At 45.7% G+C, this 24,262-nt stretch overlaps 1 protein-coding gene across 3 annotated transcripts; it reads right to left on the bottom strand.

The window, feature by feature from the left end:
• Positions 1-485: 485 nt before the first annotated feature.
• Positions 486-24,146, bottom strand: GPR173 (G protein-coupled receptor 173). 3 transcript variants are annotated; one of them, XM_072743552.1, is made up of 4 exons: positions 23,729-24,142; positions 14,253-14,399; positions 9,513-9,601; positions 486-4,575 (listed from the first exon to the last, which is right to left on the bottom strand). In XM_072743552.1, the coding sequence occupies exon 4, from the start codon at positions 4,473-4,475 to the stop codon at positions 3,354-3,356; it is 1,122 nt and encodes a 373-aa protein (XP_072599653.1). In that variant the 5' UTR covers positions 4,476-4,575; positions 9,513-9,601; positions 14,253-14,399; positions 23,729-24,142; the 3' UTR covers positions 486-3,353. The 3 variants fall into 3 exon arrangements, with proteins under 3 accessions (XP_072599653.1, XP_025844977.1, XP_025844978.1); XM_025989192.2 differs by lacking the exon at positions 14,253-14,399 and having other exon boundaries at positions 23,729-24,119; XM_025989193.2 differs by lacking the exons at positions 9,513-9,601; positions 14,253-14,399 and having other exon boundaries at positions 23,729-24,146.
• Between the last annotated feature and the right edge of the window lie 116 nt (positions 24,147-24,262).

Below are 24,262 nucleotides of genomic sequence, written 5' to 3'. Positions count from 1 at the left end.
TTCCGTTCATCTGCTACATTTTTCTAGGACTTTATATCTCTTCATCCACTGAATACTTGGTCTCCTTCCAATCTTTTCCTCACCTTTTCCCCAGTGTATGCTGTTTTTAATTGTATTTTAAATTTCGGGGGGCCAGATGGATGGTCTTTCCTGAGCCATGGTGGTAGGGTTCTGGCTTTAGGTCTGGGATTCACACCACGGGTCTGCTCCTTACTTTGTAACCCTAACCACATCATTGACTCTCTCTGAGCTTCAGTTTCCTTTCCTCTAAATTAGGCATCCTTAAGACATGTAGGAAACTGCCCATTGTAGCCTTTCTGTGGTAGCATAAAATTGGAGGCAGCTTAGAGACCCATCACCAGGGGAATGGATAAGAAAAATGTGATATATGTAGAAGATGGACCACTAGAATGAATTAGATCTACGTGCAGCAACAAGGCTGGATCTCTCAAAAACAATGTTGAGTGAAAAAAGAAACAACAAGATTTATAGTACAATACTGTTTATGTAAATTAAAACACATAACAATACCATATATTTTTCACAGATACACAGATATGCAAATAAACACATGAACGGTGAATTGGAAGGACATACATTAAATACACGAGAGTGAGTGCCTATGTGGGAGACGGGATTGGATCAGGGATGGGTGATGGAGGGTATGAAACAAAACAAAGAATAAAGGGGACTCGCATGGACCAACGATGATGTAGTGTGCCAAGAACTGAGGAGTATGGTCAACTCAATTCTGTGCACCTGAGAGAATAGGTAAATAAATAGTAAAGTGAGTGCCCAGGGAGCAAGCTAGCTGGGTAGACTCCCCGGCTTGGCTTTCCCCCACCCTGTAACATGCCTCCTCCGAATTTAGTCAAAGCTTATACCGAAGTTCCAGCTGTATACAGTGGGAGCCCTCTTCAGAAGGGCTCTCATCCCAGACTGAATAGCCCCTCCAGAAGCCATTACTTTGTAGGGGGCATTTTCTAACCTCATTAGTTCCCCCTCAACTGTGATCCCCAAATCCCAGTCTCCATTCTCCAAAGTGGTTCACTTTTAGGAACACCTTGTGTGCGTTTTGGAGAGGAGATTGATACAGAAGTTGGAATGGTACCTGGGGGCTCCAGGCTTTGGGAAGAGGTGGGGTTCTCAAGTATCCTGTCCCCCGTGTTCAGAGCCTGGGCCACAGGAGGAAGATTTTACGAGATGGAAGCCCACCCTCTTGCTGCATACATACGTACATTTTAAAAATTCTATGCTCTGACCACTCTACTTCCTACTGCAGGCACATACTTTCCTTTGTCTTCTTTTAATTAGGTACATACGTGTGTGTGTGTGTGTATGTGCTATACGTCTCCACATACAGACATTTGCTCACATGTGTGCACCAGGCAGTGGTGCCTTCCCACACAAAGTCACACAGAAACAGTCCCATTCAATCATACCTCCCCACATGCGGTCATGCAAACAGGACACACACACACACACACACACACACACACACACACAGAGTCAGAAAGAGAAAACATCCAATATAGCATTGTTCTTGTCAGTTTTCCATTTACAAAATCCAATGGTGAATCCAGGCAGTTAGAAAAAAGAAATGGAGGAAAACCCTCCAGAATGTACCCTATCTACTCCCCCACCTGTGGTCCCCCCACCCCACTCCCTGGGAAAGGCACTCCCATCACTATCACTGAGAGAACAGGTACCCTCACCCCAGCCTCTCAGCCACTCTGGCCTGCCTTTCCAGGGCCACCCCACAGCCAGGCTCATTAACGTCTCTCCTGCCTATAGTGCCCTCCCCATTCCTCTTGGGTCAAGGCTTCCCCAGTTCTGGGGCTGTCTTGGGGATGGGGAGGGAGCTTAGGACAACAGCTTCTATCAGGAAGGGAAAGGGCGTAGATAAATACAGATCTCCCACTCCCCCAGGAAATGATAGGGGGACAAAGAATCTGGGCAAGGCCAGGCAAAGGAATGCCAGCTTAGCTCACCAGTCCATAAGAACTGGCAGTGATGTAAGCCCAGAGTGGACTCTGCCCTGGAAGGGAGGCTTGGGCTCTCCCACCTGGAGAATCTGGCTGCAGTCTGCTCCACTTTGGGTGGAGGGAGGAAGGGGGAGAAGGCTGCTCAAGGGAAGGAAGTTGTGGGCTGAGGGCCCAGGAGGCCAAGGGCTACCGAGAGGGGCTTGAGGCCCCTGAGGCTTGAAGGGGACAAAAAGAGGTCAGATAGGAATGGACTCAAGTCCACAGTGCCTTGGAGCTTATACCACTATGTGTTACACCAAGGCCACCCCCTAACTTTTCATCTTCCGTAGAATAGTGTGAACCCAGGAGACAATTCTGGGGTTGAGTTCTGCTCTGACCCCAGGCACTGGGATCCAGTTACTCTGGGGAGTTTGGCTTTCTCCCTACACTTCCCTGGGGGAATGCTCCTGCCTGTATGGCACCCACATCAGCCCTAGTGGGGCTGGAGTGGATTTCCATCCTCAGGAAGAGGAGTTGGGGGCTGGGGATCCAGGAGGCAGCTCGAAAGAATGCAGCCAAGCTTGGGTCTCTTCAGCTTGAGGCGTGCAGCTCACATCCCAGGTCCTAGCCTGGGCCCATCCTAGGGGTCCTTCTCCCTCCGCTTCTGGCTTCTTGAACAGCTGCTCAAGAAACATTTAGGAGGTCTGGACATGGTAGTAAGGGAGAAGAAACCAGGCTTGGGACCAGGGTTAGCTTAAAACAACATTGCACACAACATAGCAATTAAACATCTCTGCTCCCTGGGGACCCAGCACCCCCTTTGGTCCCTGTTGTAAGCAGATGAATTTCTCCCTAAACATCCAGGCCTTGCTAAAGGACCCAGGAGGGGAGGGTACATGGGAGCAGAGGGGGCAATAAGAGCTCTGGAAGTCTATTTTACAGGACAAATTTCCGCCTTCTGGACAATGTCAGAAGGAGAGACATTAAAGCAAGAAAGCCTGTCTCCTCAGCTGTTAGTAGAAAAACCTGCATTTTCAGTCTTGTTTTCTTTTTCTGAATTGTCACTTCTGAGAGAAAGAGGAAGAAAGAGAGAGAGAGAGAGAGAGAAAGAGAGAGAGAGAGATAAGAAAGGAGAGAGATTGTAGAAGTGGAGAAGGAGGCAGGGGAAGACAGGCCCCACAGAATTAGAAACACCTCTTTCCCAGTCTCCTACTCCAGGCTCCAACCCTGGGGAGGTGTTGGCAAAGGTGCCTAGATTCCAGGTGGTTCGAGGGGCTAGGGCTGGAGCTCAGAAAGAAAGGCTCCTGTGTGGGGCCCACCCTTCCCTTACTGCTGGCCCCATCACGGTAGCCATGACCTTCTCCCTGCCTGTCTGCCTACCAGCTTGCTTCACATGACACAGTAGGGTTCTCTGGGGGCCGGGGCACCTCCTGTGCCCCAGCAGGGGGCGTGAGTCCTCAGGCACTTCTTGAGGTCCTTGTTGAGCAGGAAGCAGACGATCGGGTTGACAGCAGCCTGGGCGAAACTCATCCAAACAGCGATTGCCAGGTAACGGTGGGGCACGGCACAGGCTTTCACAAACACTCGCCAGTAGCAGGCCACAATGTATGGTGACCAGAGGAGCAAGAAGAGCAGTGTGATTGCGTAGAACATACGGCCCAGCTGCTTTTCACCCTTGACCTCGTCCATGCCCAGGAGCCGTCGGCTGGCTGCGTGCCCATTCTGCCTAATACCCAGCAGGGTTGGTGGCATGGGCCCACGGCCAAAGCCAGCGATCCAGTTGGCAGCAGCCTGGCCGGTGGCCCCAGGGCCATGGAATGTCCAGTTCTGGCTGATGGCTGGCACCATCTGCACTGGCTTCATCTTGCGGTGACGATACTCGAAGAGGAGGAGCTTGCCATAGACAGCATGTGTGGCTGCCATGAGCACAGCCAACATAAGCATGAAGCCCAGCGTGTCATTGGCCTTGAAGTAGCGATGCTCAAAGATGCACTGGTCCTCCTCACGGATAAACTTGTAGGTGCCCACATCAAAGACGGGTGGGAAGGCCATGGCCACAGACAGGGTCCAGGCCATGCAGATGACAGCTGCGCATGTCCAGAGTGTCATGCGCTTGGCGTAGAAGCGGTGGTGGGCGATGGCCATGTAGCGGGTGACACTGATGCAGAATAGCATGAAGGCCGCATGGAAGCAAAAGAGCACGGCCATAAAGGCGACAATCTTGCAGCTGAGTGCACTGAAGGTCCATGAGGAGCCATGGCGCACAGAAGCCAGCACAAAGGGGAAGCAGACAGCAGATCGTATGCCGTCAGCCAGGCACAGGTCCAGTAGAAAGTAATAAGGAGCCTTGTGCAGGGCACGCTCCTTGAGCACCAGCAGGGACAGGATGGCATTGCCTGCCAGGCTTACGCACATGATCAGTCCTAGCAGCACCAGTTTCACGTAAGCTGATGCCGATGGTGGGGACAGTGCGCCGCTCACCTCTTCGGGCTCTCCAGTAGTGTTGGCCATACTGAGGGGCGGGGACTGCTCCCAACCCTACGGGATCAGCCAGTCCAGTATTATTCGATGGGCCCTGGGGGACTCCATCAGTTGTCCTGCTTGGCTGCACCTGTAAATGGGGATAATGAGGGAGACACAGACACAGAGAGATAGAGAGATGAAGGCAGGAGAGAGCCAGAGACAAAAACACAGACAGAGGCACAGCATGAGAAAGGAGAGAACAAAGAGAAAACGGTGACAAAGATATAAATGGATACAAATTGAGATGGAAATGGGAGGATGAGCGTGAGAAGAGATAAGAAGAAATGGAACCAGAGAGACAGGGAAAGAGGGAGAGGGAATACGGAGATAGAGATGGAGAGAGAGAGAAACACAAGAAAAAGAAACAGTGAGAAACAGATGGAAAGGAAAGGTGAGGAAGAAACAGAAAGGGCAGTGTTAGTGGCCTCTGCACTTACTCCCCGGCTGGTGTCATGCCCTGCCCCTGGCCCATTGCTCTCCTACCCTTTCCTTGCTGGGTGAAGGAGGGTACTTCACCTCTCTGGATGTCCTCTGTTACCTGTTTCCTCCATTGGTAGGTCTGTGTGGTGGGGATGTTGGTGCAGCTCTTCTCCCCCTTTGCAAAGCCCCAAGGTTATGTTCTTCAGACCATTTTGATTTCTGCCCATAGTAAGCCATACATTTTACATCACAACCCCATACATATACACATGCATGCACACATAACTGAACCAAAAGTTTCACAAAACAGCACTGATCTTATGTGTGATGTACCCCATTAGTTCTATTCTATTTCATGATTTGTTTTCATTAATGCTGGCCACTAAATAGGTTAAATAGGTTTTTATATTATTATTATTATTTATGATCTGCAGTGTGCTTAGGATGCTCAGGAAAGAGTAGGAAGACTAGTGTGGTGGAAAAGGCTAGGCACAAAAACAGTGGTAGAAAGTGAAATCACAGAGATGTCTGGAGCCAGACTGTATAAGGGCTGGGCCATGACAAGGACTTTGGTTTGTATGTTGAATGGGGCAGGGAGTACCATGAATATGTGTATGCTTGTGTGCACTCATTCATTGAAAAATGATTTATTGAGCAGCTACTGTGTGCCAGGTGTTGGGGACACAGCTGTGAACCAGATAGAAAAGGATCCTGGCCCTTATGGAGCTGATATTCTAGATAATAAAGAATATATACAGGTGAGGTACAGTAGGTCAGATGATGATAAGCTTCTAAAAAGAAAAGTAGGGCAGCCCAGGTGGCTCAGCGGTTTAGCGCCACCTTCGGCCCAGGGCATGATCCTGGAGACCCGGGATGGAGTCCCACGTCGGGCTCCTTGCATGGAGCCTGCTTCTCCCTCTGCCTGTGTCTCTTCCTCTCTCTCTGTGTTTCTCATGAATAAATAAATAAAGTCTTTAAAATAATAAAAATAAAAAGAAAAGTAAATGAGGGAAAGAGGCTATGAAGTGCTAGGGGTGGGGGAGGTATACTTTTAGATGAAATGGACAGGGAAGGCTTCATGGAGGAGGTGTCATCTAAGCAAAGTCTTAAAGGTGGTGAGAGTGAGCCATGTGGATACTGGAGGGAAGAGAAGTCCAGGCAGAGGGAACAACCAGTGCAAAGGCCCTGAGGTGGGAGCACATGTGGTGTATTTGGGGAAGGCAAGGAGGCCACTATGCATGCAACGGAATGAGTGATCATAAAGTGGTGGGAGGTGAGGTCAGAAAGGTGGTGAGGCCAGATCACGTAGGCCACGGTAAGGATTGTGACTTTTACTCTGAGTGAGATGAGAGCCACGGGGGCAGAGGTGAGATGTGATATGACCCAGGATTGAAAAGGATCCCCCTTGCTGTGAGGAGCACAGGCCAGGTGGGGCAAAGGTGGAAGTAGGGAAAACTACACAGGAGGCTCCTGCAGTAATTCAGGTGAGAAATAAGGGACACTCTGTGTCCCTTACCCTGCTTTATTTTTCTTCATAAAATTTATTTCTTCTAATGCACTATATAATTTACTTAAAATTCAGTTTATTGTCTGCCTCTCCCTATTTGAATGAAAGCTCCACAAGGGCAGGGATTATAGATTCAGACATTGTCCTCTAGAGGAGCAGTGCGCAACGCATAGTAGGCCCTTGGACAAAAGCTGTCAAAACAATTGGTTGAGGGACTAAATGGGCTGGTGGCTCAGGGAAGGAGGCCTGGAGGCATCCAAGGAGGATTTGCTGAAAAAGCAGCCTAGGAAGTAAAGGAGTGGGAGAACACAGGCAAAGCCTTCCTGTTGTGTGTGAGCTGGAGGCAGGGGAGGGGAGTGTGATAATGTAACATTGTAGGTCCCAGAGGGAAGCTGGAGAAGCTCAGAACTACTGTTGGGGCTGAGATGGCCTTGAGGTTGAAGGACAAAGGGCTGAGTGGAGCCTTTCTACCCTCTCCCTCCCAGGAAAAAAAAAAGTCACCCCTCAATACTGTTTCCCAGCTCAATCCAGCCTGGCCTGCCACAGCCATCTGGGGCCAAGCTTTTTTGATGACACTCCGAAGTCTCAAATGCAATGCCAATAGACCATGAGAAGGTGCCAGGGCAGGGGCTTGGGAGAACTGGGGTTGGTAGACGCCCTTTTTAGGTCCTCAAGGCCTGATAGCTCCCACAGAACTGCACCAGCTGACAGCTGGGTATGTGTAAATGTGTACACACACACACACACACACACACACACACACACACACACACACCTTAGCCTTGAGGAGAAGAAGGGGGAAAGCATTACAGACAGAGAGAGATTGGATATAAAAGAGAATCAGAGAGATACACAGTGTTCGAGAAAAGAGGTTTGTGAGAGAGAGAGAGACAGAGACATAGGGGGGAAATAAACAGAGAAAGGAGAGCAGGCCTTACCCACAAACAGGAAGAGATAGAAATAGAGACAGAAAAGGGAAGAAGAGTGAGAAAAAGAGACAGAGACACACAGAGAAACAGAGCACAAGAGAGAAGGAAGGAGGGAGGGAGAGAGAGACAAGGAGAGGGATAATGCCAGGAAAGAAAGGAGAACAATATAGAGATATATAGAGACGGGTTGGAACAGAGGGAGAGATAGAGACAGGGAGAAGCAGAAATAAAGATGGAGAGAGTGGGAGACACAGAGAAACACACTAAGATCAAGAAGGTGGATAATTCATAGCCCCGAGCTTCGGTGAAAACAAAACCAGACACTAAAATGAAACAAAACAACACAAAACAATAGCAGCAAACGAACAAAATCCTGATGTTGCCTGGAAAGCTGGGGTAGCTCTAGAAGGGAGGAGAAAGTTCTTTTAAGCACACGGGCGGCCATGGCCTGGTCTAAAACTGTGAGCGCATGCACACAACATATACACACCTGCTCGTGCCCAGACCCCCTCAGAAAGATAGGCAGACGGTCACAGACACCTAGGCTACTGCTGTGGAGACCTATGAACAGTAACCAGCTCACTCACAGGGACATCGCCTTGCAAGCATGTACTTGGTCTAGGGGGCCTTCTGCAGGCACAGCATTCGGTCTGAACAGTGCATTGTCTTCAACAAAGGCGTTACTGCCCCCTAGGGGACATTTCGGAAAGTTGTAGGAGCAGTTTGGGGTGCCACAATGGAGCGCATAGGATGTCCTTCTAACGCGAAGGGGTCCAGGGCAAGGATGCTGGCCATCCAATGAGGTGTGGGGCAGTCCCACACAGCCAACACATGTCTTGAATCCGTAGTACTTTGGCCTAGTAATGAACTGAACCTTGAATAATAAGTCTATTTCGCATATAAATACAAATTTCCCCCTAGTTCAATATACCCTGCATTACCCAGGAATACAGCTGACAAGTAAGTCCAGAGAAGACTGCACTTTGTTTGGGGGAGCACTTTTTTTGAGTTAACTATTTTGGAAAATCTCACCCTTAGGCTTCTGCCTGTCATTTTCCTGCACTTTGAGCAAGGGGTAGCTTCTGATTTTTCCCCTTCCAAACCCACATTTACTCATAAGATGTTACAAGCCTCTAACTATCTTATTGAATTTCCTGGGGATTTCCATGTCTAACACATTCACATATCAAAATACAAATTACTTCCTTATAAATCACTTTCCATTTATTTATTTATTTTAGAATTAATATAACATGCAGATTGCATGAAGTACTATAAGGATTTTCTTTTGAAATTATGTGTGCAGAGAGACTATATTACCTAAGAACTTCATTTCCGTATAGTAAAGGGGTGTTACAAAATATGTTACATAAAAGAGGGTGTTAGGTATGAGAGGGATGGGAATTGCTCATATACACAGACACACTCAGACACACCTATGTGCAATGGCTCATAAACCCACAATTCTAACCCCCCTAACACACACATGCACACACACACGGATGAACACTCAAATCCTGACAGATACACATACTCAAACCTACTCACACATAGATTCATATATACAATTACTCGATTTTTCAAATCTCACATAGTCAGACACAGGCACGTACACAGTGGCACACCTATATCATCACATACACTGTTACACAAATTAACACTCAAAGTCACTTACATATACCACCATACTCACATGCATTTGAACTCTGCCACATGCATACACACAAACACACACATGTATGTACACACAGACAGAATCCTCCTCAGATATCCACAAATATATCTGCATGGAGAAAAAAACAGACAAGCAAATAGCTGCTCACATATGCACACATGATGTACTCTAACACACAGAGGCCAAGTGATCCAAACTCTTTCACATACATTAGCCATACTTGCCAAAACAGACATATACATTCTGGCACATGTACACACAGATACCCATTCATGCACACACTCACTTATACAGGAAAGTATACCAGCTCCAACAGACACAAAGAGAAAACATGCAATATATAACACAACCAACCACAAGGAGAAAAACTTCCCATGTATACAAACATACTATTGCACAGACACGTGTACATACACAAACTTGCTCACATTACTTGATATACACACCCTGAAACAGGTATACACCCAGAGACAAACCCACATATGTGCACATACCAGCCAATTCCTTCAGGCACAGGTGGAAACAGCAGAGTTGCTTGGCTGGTGGGCACATACCATAGCAGGGAGTCAGACCAAGAAAGATTCTAGGGGGTCAAAGGGAGATTGTAAATGCTTGGATCACTTTCTATTGAAACATCCCAGATCGTCTATTATTATTTATTTTTATTTTTATTTTTGTAAGATTTTATTTATTCATGAGAGACACACACAGAGAGAGGCAGCGACATAGGCAGAGGGAGAAGAAGGCTCCATGCAGGGAGCCCGATGTGGAACTCGATCCTGGGGCTCCAGGATCATGCCCTGAGCCAAAGGCAGACGCTCGACCACTGAGCCACCAAGGTGCCCTAATTTAATTTAATTGCCTTGATTTCTGCTTCTTTAGAAAAAACTTTTTTTCCTTCTAAAACATTTCAGATATAAAAAAGTATAAACTGTAAAGAATCCAGTAATAAACTTCAGTGCACTCATCGCCCAGATTCACCAATGATCAACCCTTATGGTCTTGTTTTGCCTATAACCTCACTTACTTCCCCCACTTTCCAAGTATTCTGAAGCATATCTATTATATCATTCATCTATAAGTATTTCACAGTATTTCTGAAAGGACTCTTAAAAATGTTACAATATAATTTTTATTATTTCTTGGTTTATTTGCTGATTTGCTTTGTGACTGGCTTTTATTTATTTTATTTTTTTTGTGACTGGCTTTTAATGTTAAAAATTAGCCAAATCTGATTCTTGGTGGGATTTCATAATTTATTTCATAATTAATTATTACCTTTTGTTTTTAGGTAAAAATATTCATCAGTAAAAGAATAAAACCTGACTGTAATTGAATTGATTCATTAAAGGGAAAGCTAGGCCTTTTTTTAAAAAAATTTGTTTATTTATTCATGAGAGACACACAGAGAGAGGCAGAGACACAAGTAGAGGGAGAAGCAGGCTACACTCAGGGAGCCCAATGTGGGACTCGATCCTGGAACCCCAGGATCACGCCCTTGGACCAAAGGCAGGCACCACTGAGCCACCCAGGCGTCCCAGGAAAGATAGGCCTTTAAGGCTTTGCTTCCAGAGCACTACTCTCTTAAGAATGCAGAAGACCTCAAATTTGTTTTTTTTTTTAAATCAGTTTTTGAAGATCTGCTGGCCCCCTTCAATACTTCACATTCAAGTAGATTTAAAATTTTTTGTATATTTTTTTAATTGGAGTTCGATTTGCCAATATATAGTGTGACACCCAGTGCTCATCCCATCAAGTGCCTCCCTCAGTGCCCATCACCCAGTCACCCCATCACCCTGCCCACCTCCCCTTCCACTACCCCTTGTTCGTTTCCCAGAGTTAGGAGTCTCTCATGTTGTGTCACCCTCTCTGATATTTCCCACTCATTTTCTCTCCTTTCCCCTATAATCCCTTTCACTATTTTTTATATTCCCTGTATGAATGAATTTTTAAGATATTTCTTTTCCCATCAAAATGGGCTTTTTGATTAAAGCTGGAAAATCAGGAGACTCAGAGACTCATAAGACATATTCCCTTCCAAAATAATCCAGGCTGTCCCTAATTTAAGCAATTTAATGAGGATTGTCCCAAATTTGGATTCAGTTGCCAAATAAGCCCTCTCATCCTCACCCTAAATGTCCAATTTGTGTGGAAAAGTTATCAAAAGAAACTTCATTTCCCAGTAGGCTATGTTGATCAACTGTTCATGAAACAAACACTCTCACAAAGAGAAATATTTGGACTTTTAAAAGCATCTCAAAGGGGTACCTGGGTGGCTCAGTGGGTTAAGCATCTGTCTGCCTTCCACCAGGGTCATGGTCCCAGGGTCCTGGGATAGAGCCCTGCATCCAGCTCCCTGCTCAGCAGGGAGTCTGCTTCTCCCTTTCCCATTGCCCCTCCCCGCTGCTTGTGTGCTCTCTCTCAGATAAATAAATTAAATCTTAAAATTTTTAAAAATATTTTATTTATTTATTAATGAGAGACACAGACTGAGAGAGAGAGAGAGGCAGAGACACAGGCAGAGGGAGAAGCAGGCTCCATGCAGGGAGCCCGATGTGGGACTTGATCCCAGGACTCCAGGATCACGCCCTGGGCCTAAGGCAGGCGCTAAACCACTGAGCCACCCAGGGATCCCCTAAAAATTTTTTTAAAAATTAAAAAAAGGCATCTCAAAATGCAAATTAAGAAACCTGGCTCTTTTATGAGATGGCTTAGAGTATTCTTTTTTCTTTTTTATTCAGGTTAGAACATTCTTAGATGGAGCTCAACCAACTAGTGACAGGGTTGCATGATTCACAAGTAAAGCTAAGATGTCCCTCCCAGTAGAATCTCAACGTTCTGCCAGGAACATTCTAGCAGTCTGCCAGGAAATTGTCCATATCATATTTGGGACCAATGGAGTAAAAAGAATAAGAAAGGGATCACTCAATTATTGCTACTAGGAGACACAGTGATGACGGGTCAAAGGACACTGAAATGTCACTAAGAAGATTATTGAATCAAAAGGGTTTTCATTTTATATTGATGCATCTCTAGATGTTGATTTTTTTAAATAAATTTTTATTTATTTATTTATGATAGTCACAGAGAGAGAGAGAGAGAGAGGCAGAGACACAGGCAGAGGGAGAAGCAGGCTCCATACACCGGGAGCCCGACGTGGGATTCGATCCCGGGTCTCCAGGATCACGCCCTGGGCCAAAGGCAGGTGCCAAACTGCTGCGCCACCCAGGGATCCCTCTAGATGTTGATTAATTGTGCTCAGCTCATAGTAAGGAAGTGCTCGGTTCATAGTAAGAAAGCCTGAAGAGAAATGCAAGAAGCACCAAAATAAACTAAGGTTGAAATATTCAAAGTGATACATGAATATTTTCTAATATCATGGAAACTCTGTATTAGTCCATGCACTGCTGCTGCTGTTGAGATGGCATGAAGTTTACATTCTGGAATTTGTTCTGAAAATGCCGAGATTCATGCACTAAGGAGCATTCATGTATAAAAGTTTGCCTGTAGGTCTAATTTCCACAATAAATGATGCTAAGTGAATTTGATTAAATCCGAGCTACCACCCACCGGTGTGTTGGATTTCTGCGAAGCTTTGGGGTCAGTACACTTTTCTCTACTGTTTTAAACCCAAGTGTTTAAGGATTTTGTAAAAGATTTATGAGCTAAAAGAAAATTTTCAGCATTTTTTGTGAAAGATTCGCATTTGCAGATTTGATGCTTACTCCTTTCAACAAATGGCTCTTTGAGCATATGAATAAAGTTATAACAAAAAATTTTTAAGACACCTGGGGCATCTGGGTGGCTCAGTGGTTGAGCACCTGCCTTTGGCTCAAGTTGTGATCCCATGGTCCTTGAATGAGTCCCGCATCAGGCTTAGCGCAGGGAGTCTGCTTCTCCCTCCGCCTGTCTCTGCCTCTCTGTGTCTCTCATGAATAAATTAATAAAATCTAAAAAAAAAATTTTAAGACAGTCAAAAATATATGAATGTATACTGTCAAGGTTTATGGATTCAAAGCAAAATTAAAACTTAGAAGCGAGGTTATATATGATTCCCTGGGCGATATTTAGTTGGTGTTTTTAAGTTGAATACTAAAAAAAAGACTTATTTGTCTGTGTCTACTTAGGACAAAGGTTTCATCAATTATCCAAGTTCTGATTATTGTAGAGAAAGGAGTTTTAACTACTAAAACAAAACAAAAAAATCTTTGACCATTTGCTGCCACCCACTCATGCAATAAGTTTCCTGTTGATGGTGACCACTAAGAGAGAGCAGAGATCATTAGCTATTTCGAGTATAAAACCTGGGTCTTGGGGCACCTGGGTGGCTCAGTGGTTGAGTGTCTGCCTTTGGCTCAGGTTGTGATTCCGGGGTCCTGGGATTGAGTCTCGCATCGGGCTCCCCACGGGGAGCTTGCTTCTCCCTCTGCCTATGTCTCTGCCTCTCTCTGTGTAGCTCATGAATAAATAAATAAAATCTTAAAAAAAAAACAAACCTGGGTATCTACCTGGCCATGGTAGAAACAAGTGAGTTATGAAAGGGAGGTGAAAGAGAGAGGGACTAATAAGCAGTTAGCTGTTGTGTTTCTTAAGAAAGGTTGGTACGGTGTGAAAGCTTCAGAGAAACCAAAATGGCACCCAATGTCCTCAAAGCTAATGCTTTTCAGGTGAGCTTTGCTAACCTGCAGAATCATGCAGCTATGTTTCATACATTCAAGCTAATTACTGAGGACATTAGGGCTAACTGTGCCTGCACGACCACCATGGACTAAATCTTACCTTCAACACCAGGCTTTCCAAGATCAAGAAGTAGCAGGTCACAATATAAGCTTATATCTGTGTCAAAAGTACTAACGGTTATTTTTTTCATTTGTTCTGTTTGAATTTTTACCAAGAAACACAGTAACTTGATGTAGAAGATCTATGCCCAGCACAAACTACATTACCAAGTCATGATGGAAATGTTCATAAATGAGTCAAATTACCATAAAATAAATTAAGGCAGTCACAACTGAAGGCTCAGAAGTGGGCATGAATGTTGACCACTACAAATTTGCATGAGTGTGAATAAAAGTTATGTTTCCAGAAGTGACTTTAACTGTGCTATGAAAAAAATCCTGAAAAGATTTCACTTGAAAGTTGTATACAAATTCAGTATTTAGTAACTCCCCTCAAACTTTGCATTTTTGTATTTCTCATCATAATTCATATAATATAAAGAAAATATGGGGCACCTGGGTGACTCAGTCAGTTAAGCATCTGTCTTCAGCTCAGGTCATGATTTCAGGGTCCTGGGATCAAGCCCCGCATCAGGCTCCTTGCTCTCAGGGAGCCTGCTTCTCCCTCTCCTCCCTGCTCGTGCTCTCTTTCGCTTTCTGTCTCTCAAATAAATAAATAAAAATAAAGAAAATGTAAGGAATTTCTTTTCACCCTAGTACCCCTAAATCTTCTTCAGTTTACTCTAATGTGCTATATAGATATTTCACCTTTTCCATGTGCCAAGTTGGGAATGCCCTAAGACATTCACATCTAGTCACATTGCATAAACACACTAGCACACATGGACAGATATATGCATACAAGCACACATGTACATTGAGATTCAAATTTGCACTCACATCCAGACTTACGCCAGCTTATAAGCACAATCAGGTATATGCGTATATGTACACACACACACACACACACATCTCCTCTTCTACACAGAAAGTTAGGCATGTGTGTAGGCACCCACCTACCAGCAAATCATGCAAAGATATACAAAACACGCACACACATGCACACACACAGATAACCATCCTTAAATAGAAATATAGGGGCCTAGGCAGAGAAAAACTCCCCGTACACATGGACACATGCAGACACATACATACCAAATCATATGGACCTGGGGTGCCTGGGTGTCTCAGTCAGTTAAGCATCTAACTCTTGATTTCGGCTCAGGTCATGATCTCAGGGTCATAAGACCAAGTCCCACTGGGGTCCAAGCTGGGCGTGGAACCTGCTTAAGATTTTGTCTCTTTCTGTCCCCCCTTGCGTGCTCTCTCTCTCTCTCTTAAGAAAAATAACCAAATTGTATGGACCTACATGCTTTCACATACAATCATGCATGCATAGACATAAGAACTGACATTCAGGCACAGGGTAAGTCGATTCACATCCTGTAGATCCAGTCCTTCCTCCACCCCAGGCTCTTATATTAAGAGATTAAAATCCAGTCTTTTATACAAACTTTGCCCTGGTACACAAACATTATACACATAGTACAGACATGCTCACACTTATTGGCATATCGCTCAGGTTCACTGCTATACACGCAGAGGCAGGCAGGCAAATATAGAGCAATGCAGACTCACATATACATAGCCACATAGCCACCAATGCTTATACACAGACACAAACCCTTAGATGCACACACCCATTCACACCTATGCATTCACTTACACAACACAAAAACATACATCCTGATACATGGCCATATAAGCACAAATCCTTTATACACACACACCATCATATATAAACCTGGATACTAACCTTCTTATGTGTATAGACTCAACAGAAATTCACATGTATACTGTTTCAGCCTGACTACTACAAACCTATTTACATATTCAGATAAAAACACAGTGATGTGTGTGTGCACGTGTACAACACACACACACACACATGTGCACCCCTATGTGCAGCATACCAGCACACAGGTAACATCTGCACTCACAGGGACACACATCACCATAGATACAGATGTGTACATTCATACACCCAGGTGTACACTGGGAAATACACATGCATGGCCAAACCCCCTCCATTGACCTCCTAGACACACACTTCCTTTCTCATACACTCATGGGTTTATACACACACTGGGATACATATAAGTATAAAGCCAGTTTTATATACAATAACACATATACACAGAATCTGCTCACTTTCTTACACATACACATGGATACAGATGTGGCAAATATGCACATAGAAACTATTCCGTTGCACTTGAAGATGGACACATACTATTACTTATACACCAGGCACATGCAATAATTGTAGTACTAGGTAACACTTGATATGGCACAGAGGAGTTATTATGTGCCAGGCACTGTCCTAAGCACTTTTCAAATATTAACTTATCTGATCTTCACCCTATGAGATACATACTATTACTACCCTTACTTTACAAGTAAGAAACTGGCTTAATTTCTTACAAGTAAGAAGCTGACTTGCCCAAAGCCCCACAGCTAATAAATGGCAGAACTAGGATGCAAACCCAAAGCCTGGCTCCAGACAGCTTGCCCACTGAACTTACTCACATGGAGAAACACACCTCTCTCTCTCTCTCTCTCTCTCTCTCTCTCTCTCTCACACACACACACACACACACACACACAAATACACACCATTCTAGCATAAACCCATGTACACATAAGCCATGTACCAACATACTTGGATACCAATAGCCACACACATGTAAGCACATACACAAACATGGATATGGTCACATTTACAGACACTCTAGCAGAGGCATATATGCCCTAGGAAAGATATACACATTCCTACACACACCCACAATCACACACCCCACCTAGATACACCCACACTATCAAACACACAAAACACCCAAGATATACCACCTACGCACCATCTGGATGAATCCACACTCACATGCAGATACACCCACATTCTCAGAAACATTCCCCACTCAAATACACCCAAACACTCTCTCACACACACTATCCAGATATACTCACATGCACACACCCTCACCCAGATACACTCACACACCCCACACAGATTGACCTATATACTCGCTTTCACACACTACCCAGATCTACACTATCTGTCTCTCATACACCAGCCAGAGAAGCTTCTTACTTAGATACACCCACACTCACACCCAGATAGGTGCACATTATCCTTCTTATACATCATTAAGACACACCCACTTTCATACATACCCAATACTGATACAGCCACACTCTCACATACATCCCATCTGAACACACTATCCTCATACACACACATCTCTAATACAAATACAACCACATTCACTACACCCAGTTACACTCACACTCTTATATGCAATATTAGGTATACTCAAACCCACAGACATCCCTAACCTAGAGCCTTCATATTTGACCCAGGTGCACTTACAATCTCACACATGGTACCATGACACACACACCATTCAAAGACACCTACACAGAGCACACTCACAAATTCCCAACCAAGTATATTCACACACACAGATACCTACACATTATCCAGAGACACCTGTTAACACACAAATCCTATCCATATATACTCATATTTTCTCTCGCTCACACACTCACATACCCCAAACACAGAACCACTCACACAGCCCAACCCAGACAAGACACGTCTACTCTCTAAAACTTATATACACTATCTAGATTCATTCCAAATGGACCGCTGATACACACACACATCAACTAGATACAATTCACTACCCTCTAGATACATTTCCATTAACACACACACATCCCACTCAGATATATCCAATTCTTTTTTTTTTAATTTTTTTTTAAATTTATTTATGATAGTCACACACAGAGAGAGAGAGAAGCAGAGACACAGGCAGAGGGAGAAGCAGGCTCCATGCACCGGGAGCCCGATGTGGGATTCGATCCCGGGTCTCCGGGATCGCGCCCTGGGCCAAAGGCAGGCGCCAAACCGCTGCGCCACCCAGGGATCCCGATATATCCAATTCTAACACATGCCTTCCATTTATATTTCCCCAGACGCATCCCAGATATATCCATGCTCTCATCCCCTCCATGCCACTCAGATACACTCGTATTCTGAACACACACTTTCCACCCAGAAATGTCCCCCAAACTCTCTCACACACCCCATCCAGTTATAAACACACTCACACACATATCCAAGTACATACACACCCAGATACACCACCAAAAGCTCTTACAACACACCATCCAGATATAGTTTATTACACATTCCACCACCCAAATACACCTGTGCTTTCACCCACCCACCATTTAGATACATTCATATTCAAACACACTCTACCCAAACTATACCCATACAACACTGTCTCACACACAGCCCACACATACCATTACACTCTCTCTCACATGCCATCCAGGTATATCCACACCTCACACACATGACATCCAGATACATCCACTCACACCCTCCAACCTAGCAAATCCCACTTACAACCATCCAAATACACCTACACATTCCTCCCACCAGATATATCCATGCTGTCACAAGCCTAACCAAACTCAGAAACTCCTGCACTCTCTTTTACACATACACAAAATCTAGACTGTCCCCCTCTCTTAATCACCATCATCTAGAATACTCACACTCCACACACACGATGCACATACACCTATAATCTCTCACACACATTACACACACATCTCATCCACATACACACCCACGTACCATCCATAGATACTCCAATTATATACACACTCACATATACCCCCATAATCACCCAGGTGTGCCCAAATTCTCTTTTACACACACACACCATCTAGATACATTCTATCATACATTTCCATTGCCTAATAGACTTATATGCTCACCCACTTACACACCATCCAGATTTACCCATACTTAAATGCTCCCACCTCATCATTACAGTCATACTCCCTCATGCACACTCTACCCAGAAACACCCATACTCTCTCTTAACACAACACAGATACATCTACACTATATAACACATACACTATCCAGACACTACACCACTCTCTCTTGCACCATCCAGATACACCCATACCCACATACTCCTCGAAAACACACATCTTCACACATATTCCCACCCAACCATACCCAAACTCTCACTCACACCGTCCTCCACCCAAATAGGCTGATGTTCTCATAGCACCTCACAAATGTACCATTTCCATACTCCCACATTCACACTCACCCCTCCCAAATACAGCCAAATGTCTCACATACATATCTTACCCAGAAACACCCAGACTGTCTCTTACATACACGCAACCCAGATCCTTTCTCTCCCTCTCCCTCTCTCTCATTCTTTTACCAAATATACCACTTTCTATACACACACATAGCCCACACTCTGCCCAGATATACCGTTACTTATACATATATATTGACATCTAGATTTCTGCCTGGATGGCATAATTTGGGTGCTCTCTGTGAAAACCATTTACCAACCTTAGACACTATACAATGCCATTTTGTCCTGGCCTCTCAATGGGGGGGGGGATGGGAAGGGAGGTCTTTGTGTTTCAAGAAATCCATTTCTAAGGTCACAGGCCCCCTTGCCTAGGAGGACATCAGTGATGATTGGTCCCTACTTCTTGAGTGTGAATGATGACAAGAATTATCCTGAGACACCCCCTCCCTCACTGCCCTGCAAAAGCCCAGCACATGGTTGAGGCCAGGGAGGTCCCAGAAAAGGGTCATGTATTGCTCAGGTGTTATAGCTTGCCATCCTGTAGGATGTCTACACAGAGCCAGATATGGTCTAGCAGGGTGCCACTGACTCTTAGACATGCACATCAGTATATGCAGTACACATAGCATCACACAGACTCATAAGTACCCTCCTTTATCACTTCCTCAGGGATTAGGGCTATCTGCATAAGCCCAAGGCCAAATCTCTCTCACTCACACACATATACCGTCAGACAGGCACAAGCATAAATGCCTACACTTATCCCTACATATCAACACACTCATAGCAATGCACATTCACCTGCACTTGGTCCCACATGTGCACATCCATTTACTCTCAAACACAGGCATACATACATGTGACATAATGCCCACAAATGACATACATTCACTCACAAACACAGGTATACATACAGGTATATTTCCACATGTCCACAGACAGGCAGACTCTACATCACACCCAATGAGACAATGAACAAATATGACACAGAGAGGTGAGCTCCCAAATGTAGACACACACATTCCCAGACATGACCACATAAGCATTTTCACACATGCTCACGTGTGGGTGTGCCCACATACATAAACACCCAGATGGGTACATGCTTGTCAATGAGATGATGTATTCACATACAGACATTGAAGCACAGGTAGACGTTTATACACAACTGGGCATGCATGCCTATAAGCATATTCATATGCACATAGATATGCACATCACTCATTCTTATATGCACACACAACCAGACACGGAGACACTAATTTACTGACAAAACACACTCACACAATCATAATGAGAATGCACACTATGTATGTTCACATATGTTCATACTCATATAAGAAGCTATGCAAACAAAGATCCATTTATACCCACATTCTCAGATAGACTTGGACACACACATGCACACATGGAAGAATGCTCAAATATTCTCAGATACTTGTACGTCTTCATAGGAAGAATTGATAACACTTATCACATACACATGCAAAGGCATCCACACACACAAACATACATATGGCATGCATATACATTCACTCACACTTTTCTACAACATATGCTCCAGAATAAATATAAACATGCATATACAAATAATTAGAACTACACAAACTGGTACATTCACACACCTGTACACTCAGACAAATATAGGCAGGCATATTCACACACACACACACACACACACACACTCAGATGTGCATGAACACATGGACAAATATAAAGACATGTTCACTCAAATGCATACACAGCCAGATGTTCACACATCCTAGCATACACACACACATATACACTCATGGTCACTCACAGGCATGTCCATACTCACACATTCACACTTGAGCTCAGAAATTCAAACAAAACACATACTGAGTTATGCACACTAAATATTTTGAAATGTATTCACTCATGCATACCACAACCAGACTTGCACTCACACAAACACAATCAGACATGTATATAAATGCATTCTTTCACTTATGCACACAGCCTCTTGTGCATATATACACAGGCATAGACCCCCCTCTACAGCCATACCCGTATACATAATCAAATGTGTACACATGGGCACACCCACAAAATATGTTTTCATGCACAAAATGTGTGTTCACACACTCCCCCCCACACACAATTAGTTCTCTTTATATAAGGGTGATCATCTACACTAACATTTCCCTAATTAGACGTGGACCTGTAGGTCCATCTATAGATAATATGTACTCAGGCATACACACAATTCAAAATGCTGGACAATCCACACGGACATTAACACACAGGCCATACTCATCCGCATATATGACAGACACACCCACACAGAAGCATATTGACACACACATACCCTCCCATATATGCATGGACACACACACACACACCCTGACACTCCCAAACACACCATTCAGATAATCCTACACTCATGTGCACACATAGGCACACAGAACTTACGCAGATAAAGCTAGGCATTCACCTAACTGGGCGTGCATACCCCAGCATTCTGAAACCCTCATACTTATATGCATATAATCAGACATATACACTCAAAGACAAATGGATATCACACACATATACAACTAGACATTCAACAGGCCTGTTGGCTCACAGAAACACAGTTTCACTCAGTCTCAGAATCAAACATGCCCATTTGCTTACACAGTCAGACATGCAAAGTCATACCTACTCCACTGTACACACACACAAGCCTACCCAGACACTCACACACTTGCACACACCATCGTGTGGTCTGGCTCACACACAGATTCATACACACCCACAATGCCCATGGACAGACACAAATACTCACAGACTGCACACATTCACAGTTACACATATATACCCATTCTTAGGCCCAGATGCATCCAAACCACAGGCTGGGTTCTCTCCCTTCCTTATCAAATGCTTCTTCAGAAAAGTCTACTCTATACCCAGAAGCCCCACCCCTTCTTACCCTCACCATGGGGTCTTCTTGGTCTCAGACTTTCCCCTCTTCCTCCCCTGGCCTTAAGGACCTTCCTCCAGCCACCCACCCCTCACTCAATGTTTCACCACATCTCCACATCCGGAAACCAGCCAGCAGACCCCACTGCCCCCCGCCCCAGTTCAGGCTCTAGGTTAGCAAATCCCTGGGACCCATCCCCCAAGGGTCTGGCTGCTGCATGGGCCACACCCCAGCTCTACCCAAAAGCCCTGTGATCTCAGAAGCTTCAGCCTTGTCTCCAGGCACTGCCAACCACTGACCACAGGCCCAACTCTTGCCAAGTTTCCCCTCAACAGAGAGATGCCTACATCACCAGGGCCAGGAATGCTGCAGGCTGTAAGCCAGGCCTCTGCTAGCTCATGGGAGTTCAAGCCTGTGTGTGTGTGTGTGTGTGTGTGTGTGCGTGCACACACACACACACACACAGGGGCAAGTGCAGGGAAAGGAGATTGGAGTGGAGTGGCGGTGGGAGGCTCTGCCTATAGCCACCACTCATCACCCCCTACAAAGGAAGAGTGACAACATTGAGCCCCTCCTGCCTCCCTTCCACTCCCCAACCCCCATTTGCCTACCTGCTATCCTCCCTAGATCTCTGCCAAGACCCTGGAAAAGAGGGACCAGTCCCTCCTCCAAATAATCAATAACAATATTAATCATGAATAATCAGCAATATTGACTGTGAGCTTTGTTGTTGTTTCAGGGCCACTACCATGCACCTCCTTTATTTGCATGCACCAACTCAGTCACCCCACACACCCATGAAAGGAGGGTTACCGGTCTCTCTGACAGATGGAAAAACTGAGGTCCAATAAGTGGCACACTCACTAAAGTTAGGGGGTACTTGAGGGAAGTGTCCCAGAATCCATGTTCTCCACATATCAGGCTTTCCTACTCCTCCAGACATAAAGACTGCTGGCCACTGTGCACAAGGCCATAAGACCTGAGGTTCCCAGATACAACATGGCATCAGCAACAGAGATAGACAGCCTTAGATAGAGGCTGGGGCCCCCACTGTGGCCCCTTGCAGGTTGTGTGGCATGGTCCTGGCCTCCCCAGAGCCATCAAGCAGCCTAGGGCCTAAAAGTGCCTTCCACGCGCACCTCACTTTCCCAGCAGTGGCTTCCTCCCTTTAGCTGAGAATCATAGCAATATCCTCAATGGGGAGCGAGCACAAATCTGTGCTACCTGTAGGGAGATACAGGGGAAAGTAGAAAGAAAGGAAAGCAGGGAGGGTGGGGAGAAGGGAAAGAGGAGTGGGTGGTGGTCTGGGCTGGAATCAGCTTCTCTGTCATTGTCTACCTACCTGCCTGCTCACACACAGAGACAGAAGCACATACACCCTGCAAGCAGGCCAAAGAACCTGGAGAAGAGTGGAGGAGGAGGGAGAGGGAGAGGGAGAAGAGGCAGCTGCAGGAGGCTGAGCCTGCCTGGGGTGCAGGCATTGAGGAGAGCACTGCAAGGTTCCCAGGCATGCCTTCCAGAGTCAGCACACTAGGGAATATTAACACAGCTTCTCACCCCAAAGCGACCATAATGATCAAAACAGACCCTGTGTGGGGTGTGGGGAAACAGGTGGCAGTTCCTCTCTCATGGGACATTTGGATTGGGGAAGATGGAGATGGCTGGAGGACTCTCCAGGCTTGGGTGCCCAAGTAGTCCTTGTGGTAAAGCGGGAATGGGGGGTGGGGGACACAGTAAGTAACACAGAGAGAGAAAGAGAAAAGGAGAGAGAGAGAGCACGGCAGTGATGGAGACTCTGAAATATATGTGGGGAGACAGATGAGAAGTCTCGGCCTCCCATCCTTGGTGGAGAGATGCTGACTACTTACCTGGGTTCTCGCAGCAGGGCTGTGTTGGAATCCAGGGAGGGGGTTCAGGCTGTCTCACCCACGATAAAACACTGCCCAGGCCACATTGTGGGACCCTCAGTGATCTGGCGGCCAGTGGCACTCCTGCTTCTGTTGCGTGGATATAGCAGCCGGCGGGTCTAAAACGCAGACATCAGGGGAAGCAGGCACCGAAGGGGTGCACCAGGCAGGATTGGGGGTGTTGGGGAACACCAGGGGGGCAGCACATAGCATTGGGGTGCCCAGCTAGCTGGCAGGTGAGGGTCCAGGCAGGTGCTTCCCCCACTACACACTCCCACCCCCATCTTCATGCCACCGCCAAGCTGGGAGGGGGGCCAGCGCTGGCCCCTGCCACCCGTCTGCCCGCCTGGCTGCCGGTCCCCCCTCCCCCGCCCCGTCTGCCTGCTGGCCGCCGCCTTTTGTCCTCAGAAGACACGGTCCCCGCGGGGCCTCTGCCAAGCCTCTAGCAGATGCTCAGGGGCCAAGGCTCCTCTCTGGGAGCACTCTGGCCATGGC

This window comes from Vulpes vulpes, chromosome X (genome assembly GCF_048418805.1).
Source record: "Vulpes vulpes isolate BD-2025 chromosome X, VulVul3, whole genome shotgun sequence".
Taxonomy (NCBI): Eukaryota; Metazoa; Chordata; class Mammalia; order Carnivora; family Canidae; genus Vulpes; species Vulpes vulpes.
Note: the sequence above shows the minus strand (reverse complement) of the source record. Positions and strands in the feature narration are given on the sequence as shown.